The sequence below is a fragment of the Octopus sinensis genome, linkage group LG3, assembly GCF_006345805.1.
Source record: "Octopus sinensis linkage group LG3, ASM634580v1, whole genome shotgun sequence".
Classification (NCBI taxonomy): Eukaryota; Metazoa; Mollusca; class Cephalopoda; order Octopoda; family Octopodidae; genus Octopus; species Octopus sinensis.
Window position 1 is genome coordinate 21,905,672 of NC_042999.1, and position 9,795 is coordinate 21,915,466.

The 9,795-nt window shown below is 38.2% G+C and overlaps 1 protein-coding gene across 1 annotated transcript in view; it reads right to left on the minus strand.

Annotated features, from left to right (window-relative positions):
* Positions 1 to 8,835, minus strand: part of LOC115209673 — a 44,504-nt gene extending 35,669 nt beyond the window's left edge. The window contains exon 1 of the mRNA XM_029778143.2: positions 8,730 to 8,835. Within this exon, the coding sequence (XP_029634003.1) occupies positions 8,730 to 8,775 (46 nt within the window). The 5' untranslated portion in view covers positions 8,776 to 8,835. The remainder of the gene's footprint in view (positions 1 to 8,729) is intronic.
* Positions 8,836 to 9,795: the final 960 nt, after the last annotated feature.

The window sequence follows — 9,795 nt, forward strand, 5'->3', positions numbered from 1 at the left end:
GTTTAGCCTTCAAATTACTCTATAAGTCTTACTCTTACTACTCAAATTACTCTTATTTATTCACATTGTTTTGCATTAATCATGTAATATCTTGTAGCTTCCCTTACGTTATGAGTTCAAATTCCGCAGAGATGAAATTTGCCTTTCATTCTTTCGGGGTCGATAAATTAAGTACCAGTTGTGTACCGGGGTCAATCGAATCGGCTGGTTCCTCCCCAAAAATTGTGGGTCTTGTGCCTAGAGTAGAAAAGAATATCTTGTAGCTTCCATTACGTTCTGAGTTCAAATTCCGCCGAGGTCGAATTTGCATTTCATCCTTTCGGGGTTGATAAATCAAGTACCAATTGTGTACTGTAGTCGATCTAATCGACTGGCCCCCTCGCCTGAAAGTTTCAGGCCTTGTACCTAGAGTAGAAAAGGATATTTTGTAACTTCCTCTACGTTCTGAGTTCAAATTCCTCCGAGGTTGAATTTGCCTTTCATTCTTTCGGGGTCGATAAATTAAGTACCAGTTGCGTACCGGGGTCAATCGAATCGGCTGGTTCCTCCCCCAAAATTGTGGGTCTTGTGCCTAGAGTAGAAAAGAATATCTTGTAGCTTCCATTACGTTCTGAGTTCAAATTCCGCCGAAATCAACTTTGCCTTTCATCCTTTTGGGGTCGATGAATTAAGTACCAGTTGCGTCCCCCTCCTCCAAAATGTCGGGTATTATGCCTAGAGTAGAAAAGAATGTCTTATAGCTTCAAGATTTCGATGATGTGATTGTTTATTTTTACAATGACATTGTAGGATTGATCTGAGAGGCAAGATATGGCCGATTTGAGCTCAGGACAACTGGACGATTTAGGCTTGATGTAACCCGTTTAAATGCTGAAGTGTGAAAACTAATATATTTGGGGGGGGGGGCGCAAGATTTTTTTTATTACTAAAACCTTCAAGGTAGTGCCCCAGTATGACCGTAGTCCAGAAACAAGTACAAATATAATACATAAAATGTAAGTAGATTGTTCAGTTGATCAAAAACCTGACTGCTCACCGTCGACACCGACGGAAAGCCGGTGCATGTCTGTATAGCTGTATGTTGTCTGTGTCTTTGTCCTTGCTTTTGTATGTTGTTTTTGTTGTTTTGTTTGCGTATTTATTTGTGTGAATGTGTTTGTGGGTGCGGGTGTTTGTGTGAGTGTGTGGGATGTGTGTGTGTGTGTGTGTGTATGTATGCGTGTACTTAGCTTTGTTTTGATTTTATTGTTTTTTAATATTTGGTTGTTTTATGTTTTTTTTTTTTTGGGTTTTGTTTTCCTACATTAATAGTTTCCGAGAAAAGTGTTTAAGTGAAACAAATTAAATATAATTGATTTCACCACCATCACCACCATCAGCAGCAGCAGCAGCAGCAGCAGTGAGTGGAGGGAGTATAACCATCACCAATGGATATATGATAACGAAGTTGATGAAATGATGATGATGATGATGATGATGATGATGGTCATCATCATCATCGTCATCATCATACTTATCATCATTATTATCATCATTATCATCATCATCATCATCTTCACTGTCGTCGTCGTCATCATCACCATGATCACCATCGTTTTCCCTGTGACTAAAATAAGAGAACTGGAAAGGGAGTAACCGCAGGAGCAGCGACAGCAGCAGCGGCAGTAGTGGTAGTAGTAGTAGTGGTAGTAGTAGTAGTAGTAGTAGTAGTAGTAGTAGTAGTGGCAGCAGCAACAGTTGTAGTATTAGTAGTAGTTAGTAGTAGTAGTAGTAGTAGTAGTAGCTGCAGCAGCAGCAGCTGTAGTAGTAGTAGTAATAGTAGTAGTAGTAGTAGTAGTGTGGCAGCAGCATTTGTTGTAGTAGTAGTAGTAGTGGTAGTGGTAGTGGTAGTAGTAGTAGTAGTAGTAGTAGTAGTAGCAGTAGTAGTAGTAGTGGTAGTGGTAGTGGTAGTAGCAGCAGCAGCAGCTGTAGTAGTAATAGTAGTAGTAGTAGTAGTAGTAGTAGTAGTGTCAGCAGCAGTTGTAGTATTAGTATTAGTAGTAGTAGTAGTAGTAGTGGCGGTGGTGGTGGTGGTGGTGGTGGTTTTGGTGGAAGTGGAGGAGGAGGAGGGTAATTGTTGTAGTAATAGCAATAAATTTTGTTGTTGTTTTTGAGCGACTCCATTACTAATTTTATCTTTTTATTTCTATTTTGTTCTTTTTTTGTTTTTGTTTTTTTTTCACGATGTTAAAACGAGAGAATGGGATATTTATACCGATCATGTCTCTCAAATGCGTCAATAAGGAGAACGAAATCCTGTTCCTTTATCGAGGAATCGAGCCTCAAATAGTCAGGATTCTTTTTTTTTTTTTTCTGCTTTCCAAGTGGAAACAGGGCTTATGGTAGTTTCGCCTCATAGCCTGACCCACGTGTATTGATGGTATAAATGTGGCAAAATATTTGACAGCTGGGAATTGAAACTGTTTGTGGACATGGTTTGCTAAAAATGTAATTGATATTCATACTACATTTATCTTTTACCTTCTATTTGTTTCAGCCGTTGGCCTATGGCCACGCTGGAGCACCGCCTTGAAATGTATTAGTTAAACAAATCGATACAAACATTTGCATTTTTTGTTTTGTTTTTTGGGAGTTCTTCTTTTTTGGCGGGCTGCCTTGTTTTTGTTCGATGTCTGGTATTTATTCTATCGTCGTCTTTTGCCGAACTGCTATGTTACTGGAACGTAAACAAACCAACACAGGTTGTCAAGTTATGATGGGTCACAGACGCAAACACAAAGAAACTCACACACATTTGTATACTACAGGTTTTCACACAGTTTTTGTCTACAAAATTCACTCACAATACAACGGTTGGTCCGGGGTTAAATTGAAGGCAATTACCCAAGGTACTGCGGGGTGATACTGAACCCGAAATTACGCGGTGGCAAAGCGAGCGTCTTAACCGCACTGCCATGCTTTCGCGTGTGTCGGTATAAAAGGAATTATCAACGTTGGTGTCATTGACTCGATCCAGGTTTGCCAGATCGAACAGCCTCTTGAACAAGAGAGTAGTGCATGTAGCAATTAAAATGGGATCATGAATATTTAATAATACACATCAAGTTATCTTCATTATAATTTCGTTCCCATGCTTGTCCTGTATGTCAGCCATCTTCGGGGCGTTCAAAAACAATATTTTGGTTTCACAAAATATTTGCTCAGAGGTTCTCAAATGTTTTAGTCCACCACCCTCCTCATGGCCACATAATACCCCCGACCCCCGCTTTTAGGTATAAATAAATATTTTGTATTTTAATGATTTTTATATGATATGAATTATTTGATATTTATTATAATATTGTGTATTTTGTATACAATACTATAATAATACATTATTTACATTCGACGGATATTTGTCTTCATCTTCTTTGTTGTTAACACAACGTTTCGGCTGATATAACCTCCATCCTTGGGGAAATTTCGAACCTAGGTTCTCATTCCTAAGGTATTTTTCGATGTTATTATCATTATTATTGCTGCTCAGATCACTGCTTGGAATCGAACTCGGAATCTTGTAGTTAGTAGCCCGGGTTCTTAACCACCCCACCATATTATAAGAGTGAATTTTAGGGATTATAAATCCAATATTTTTCTATCCTTCCTTAATTCCGGTTCCCATGTGCTGCTCACATCTGCACTCGGTCTGCTTGGAAGGTTGTTGTGTCCTAGCATATGTGCTGCTTCTTTTAGTTTTCGTATTTCGCAAGCATCTCCTTCGAGTAAAACCACCAATAGAAGAGAATATGACCAAAAACTGCATGCAGCTGTGGTAGGTTATACAAAGGAGAAAGACGCCGCCCCCTCAAAATAAGGGTAGACAAACATCGCCAAGCTGTGACACGAGTTAGTTAGTTAGTTAATTTTTGGCTCAAAAAGCAAAAAGCAAGGCCATATATGGGGACATGGAGTTACGTACAGGGTGGTGTTCATGTAAAGAGTTCAGGCCACTTGTGGTCAAGGGAGACTTTGAACCGAGCGGTCGTCGGCATCTTCACCATCTCGTCCGGCAGCTTATTCCCCGGATCCGCAACCCGGACGGAGAAAGCCCCTCACCTTAGATTGAGATGAAATCGTCGCAGATAGAGCTTTTCGGAGTGACCCCGCAGCCGACGCTCTGGAGCAGGAGTGAAGAGCAGTTCTTTCGAGAGGTTACACTTTCAGCTTATGATGTTGTGAGCAAGAATGAGATCACCACGGCGTCGTAGATGTTGATAGATCGGGTATAACTGATCATGTATGGAAAAAAATGGAGACCACCTCCCCCTATGGGATGAAGTTAAAATAATAGACAGAGAACACCATTGGAAAATGGATGGAAGCACTCCGTCGATTACGACGACGAGGGTTCCGGTTGATCCCAATCAACGGAACAGCCTGCTCGTGAAATTAACGTGTAAGTGGCTGAGCACTCCACAGACACGTGTACCCTTAACGTAGTTCTCGGGGATATTCAGCGTGACACAGAGAGTGACAAGGCCGGCCCTTTGAAATACAGGTACAACAGAAACAGGAAGTAAGAGTGAGAGAAATTTGTGGTGAAGGAGTACAGCAGGGATCACCACCATCCCCTGCCGGAGCCTCGTGGAGCTTTAGGCGTTTTCGCTCAATAAACACTCACAACACCCGGTCTGGGAATCGAAACCGCGATCCTATGACCGCGAGTCCGCTGCCCTAACCACTGGGCCATTGCGCCTCCAGTGGAAAATACGAACTAAAAGAAGCAGCACATATGCTAGGACACAACAACCTCCTAAGCAAACCGAGTGCAGATATGAGCAATATATGGGAACCGCTTAGTATTTTGCCCCGCGTGCTAACGATTCTGCCAGCTCGCCGCCCTAGCCACGCTAATTCGATGCTGACCTATTTTGATGTCAGTCATTTTAATGGATCTCTAGTTGTAATTTTTCTCCCGATTTCATGTTTGTTTCATTCTCGCCCTCTCCCCCTCTCTCTCCCTCTCTCCTTCTGATTATGCTCATGATCATATTTCTGTTATCTGTATAAGGAGAGGGAAAGTATTTATGTCAATCGTATTTAATTAATAATTTGTAATCTCTCGCTTCTCCTTCCCTTTCTATATCTCTCACTCTTTTTATTTACATGTGTGTATATATATATATATATATCACGTGATCACGTGACCGTCCAGACCATCAGATGTTGCTACACATCGCTGGTCACAATGCGTTCGCATTGTTTTAACCATTGGACGACGCCACCCCGCTGGCTAAGCGAGCAGGCCAACAGAAGAAAGAGTGAGAGAAAGTTGTGGTGAAAGAGTACAGCAGGGATCACCACCCACTGCCGGAGCCTCGTGGAGCTTTTAGGTGTTTTCGCTCAATAAACACGCACAACGCCCGGTCTGGGAATCGAAACCGCTATCCTCCGACCGCGAGTCCGCTGCGCTAACCACTGGGCCATTGCGCCTCCACGTGTGTATATATACGCCCCTGTAAGTGTTTTGTATTTGCGTGTATGTGCGTGTATATTTGTGTGTGTATGGGTGTGGTGTGTGTGTGTGTATTTGCTATCAGCAGCAGCAGATGTTGACTGTCCATTCGGCCGCGCTAAATCGCCAGCATCCAAGCATCTGCACCAAATCGTCCTATTTCAGAGGAGATTGGTAGCACTTCGTCGCACATCCTCCATTTCTCCGTTTCAACGAGTAAACTAATTTCTAATTGGTCTCCGACAATCTTCCTTAAACCAGTGGTTCTCAACAGGGTCCAATATGGTCCCTGGGACTCCATATAAGATTGGGTGGGTCCACGTAACAAAATAGTAAATTAGAAACTCACAATAGTATTTTAAGGGTCCCTGAAAATCATGTTGCTTTAGATGTATGTATTGGTGTATAATGCAAGGAACAGCTAGGTTTCTTTCTCTTATATTTTACATTAGGCGCAGGAGTGGCTGTATTGTAAGTAGCTTGCTTACCAACCACATGGTTCCGGGTTCAGTCCTACTGCGTGGCACCTTGTGGTAAGTACCTTGCTTACCAGTCACATGGTTCCGGGTTCAGTCCTAATGCGTGGCACCTTGGGTAAGTGTCTTCTACTATAGCCTCGGGCCGACCAAAGCCTTCTGAGGGGATTTAGTAGACAGAAACTGAAAAAAGCCCGTTGTTTATATATATATGTATGTATGTGTGTGTATGTGTTTGTGTGTTTGTGTTTGTCCCCCCAACATCGCTTGACAACAGATGCTGGTGTGTTTACGTCCCCGTAAATTAGCGGTTCGGCAAAAGAGGCCGAGAGAATAAGTACTAGGCTTACAGAGAATAAGTCCCGGGGTCGATTTACTCGACTAAACGCGGTACTCCAGCATGGCCACAGTCAAATGACTGAAACAAGTAAAAGAGTAGAAATGAGAGAGTATATATTTAACCTACACAAGTTAATGTGTGCAAAACTAAATAGGAATTTTGAAAAAAGTATCTATAAAACTAGTTTTAAAACATCGAATGGCTATAGGAGTCCACTACAGTAAAATAATAATAAAAGGGACCCATAGATTTTTAAAAATTGTTGAAAAACTCTAGAGATCAATAAAAGATAGAGACACACAGACTTAAAATCGTAGCCCCTATACTGGTACATTCTTTATGTGTCAGGGAATAAAAGTAAAATTTGATTTTAGCAGGATTAGAACTAAAACTTTAGAGTTATGGTTCGCATCACGGGTCCATGTAAGATTTTGGGGGTTCCATGCAAGCAAAATGGACCTACAGTATTTTAAGAGTCCATGTGAACATTTTGCTTTAGAAGTGGTTCATGCAAGAAATAGCTAGGCTTCTTTCTCTAACGCTTAACATAAATAGTAAGGGTAAAAGATAAAGACCCCCTTCGGGCATGAATGACCACGGGATTGCACCTAGAAAGTTACCCACCGAGGCACAAGTCCAGTCAAGGTAGTTTATGGAAGACCAGCAGTCACCCATGCATACCAGTCTCCTTTCTCCGCGCCGCCGAAGTTATCCAAGGGAAAGGCAAAGGGGCCGATACGGCTTGGCACTAGTGACGCCACAACTTATTTCTACAGCTGGGGGAAAGGGCCCTGCAGGGGTACTAAACCTGAAGCTACGTGGCTCCGATGCAAACTTCTTCAGCACAAAGCTATGTTTTTGCATGTTGATCTTTTTTTCAACATTTCACGGAACCAGATATTTTGAGACCGAATGCACTCGACAGAATCAGCATCAGTGTTCCACTGAAAGAGTCCAGAGGCTGGCTACCCGCATGGTTCATGGTCTCAAAAATTTGTCCTACGAAGAAAGGCTGAGGACGCTCGACCTTTATTCTCTTGAAAAACGCCGCCGCCGTGGTGATCTCATTCTCGCCCACAACATTATAAGCGGAAAGTGTAACCTCTCAAAAGAGCTGTTCTTCACTCCTGCTCCAGAGCGTCGGCTGCGGGGTCATTCCGAAAAGCTCTACCTGCGACGATTTCATCTCAATCGAAGGAGAGGAGCTTTCTCCGTCCGGGTTGCGGATCCGTGGAACAAGCTGCCAGACGAGATGGTGAAGATGCCGACGACCGCTTTGTTCAAAGCCTCCCTGGACCTACAGTGGCCTGAACTCTTTACATGAACACCACCCTGTACTTAACTCCATGTCCCCCTACATGGCCTTGCTATTTGCTTTTGATCCAAATTAACTAACTAACTAACTAACTCGTACATATTTCAAGAGAAGGACTTTTCAGAGACACTAGGCCCGATTCGAACGCAGAACAGAAACAGAGGGGTGAAGTAAACGCTGCAATTTCTTTATATGTTCGGTACAAAAAGAACTTAGCTTTCCTATCGACTCCATGACAAAATAAAAAAATTATTCATTGATAAATATTATGGCATAGATGCAATTCGTTATTATCATCATTATATTATTATTATTATTATTATTATTATTATTATTATTATTATTATTATTATTTTGCTTCTTTCTCTGGAATTACTTTTCTGTTTTACTTCCCTTTTTATATTCCCTCTTTTGCTCCATGCAACTGGAATACTTGTAACATGTATGTATATGTATAAATATATACATACTCGTGCGTATAAATATATATATATATATATATATGTATGTATGTATGTATATATACATATATATATATATATATATATATATATATATATATATACATAAATATATATACATATATGTATACATATTTATATATATATGTATATAGTTTATATATATATATATATATATATATATAATATATATACATATATATACAGATATTATATATATATATATATATATATATATATATATATATATATACATATATATATATATGTGCACATATATATCAATTCATGCGCAAACACACACACAAACACACTCACACACACACACAAGCAAACACATGCAGAAACGGAAGAAATACACGCACACACACAAATATCTATTTGCAACTTCAAGTAGTTTTTTGGCGTTCTTTCTTCCACACCGATTTTTTCTTTCCTGTTATCTATTATTACCATTATTATTATTATTATTATTATTATCATTATTATTATTATTATTATTATTATTGTAGTTGTTTTTGTTGTTTTTGTTATTGTTGTTATCATCTCCCATAACGTCGTCAGAGCGAGAAAATAATGGCCGTAAAAAGGTAAAAAGGAAAAAAATATGTTATGTGCGTCTACTAATAATTTGCAAACTTACCTGCAACAAAGCACGCCAATAACCCTAAAGAAGAGAGAAATATCATGATGCAATGTGTGTGGACTGAATGCAAGAAACGTCATATATAGAAATATGTGCGTGTGTGTGTATGTGTGTGTGTATTTACATATATCATGTATATATATATATATATATATATACATGTTATATATATATATATATATATATATACATGTATATATATACATATATATATATATATATATATATATATGTATATATATAAGTATATATATATATATATATATATATATATATATATAATATATATATATATATATACATATATATACATGATATATGTAAACACACACACCATACACACACACGCACATATTTCTATATATGACGTTTCTTGCATTCAGTCCACACACATTGGCATCATGATAGAAACATATATATTATATATATATTCATATATATATATATATATATATATATATTATATATATATATATATATATATATATATAAGCTTATATATATTATATTTATATATATATATTATATATATATCTTTGGTTGAAACATAATTTATCTAAGTTATATATAATATATATATATATATATATATATATATATATGTATTTTATATATGTATATATATATGTATTATATATATATATATATATACATATATATATATATATATGTATACATACATATGTGTGTATACATACGCATAAATATTTATATATAACATACATCTTATATATATATATATATGTGTGTGTTGGTGTATGTAACATACGTACATACATTCACACATATATGTATCCAAACATATATATACATGCAAATATACTTATCCATATATATGTTATACGTGTGCCTGTGTTTGTCTGTGTATGTATGTATTTGTTATATATATATATATATATATATATATATATATATAACTAAACATATCTACAATATACGTACGCGCATGCGTTATGTGTGTGTTCTGTGTGTATGTGCGTGTGTGTGTGTGTGTGTGTGGATGTGTGTGCGTGTGAACCTATATGGGTTATCAGATATGAGCACGTTCTTAAATTATCAATGA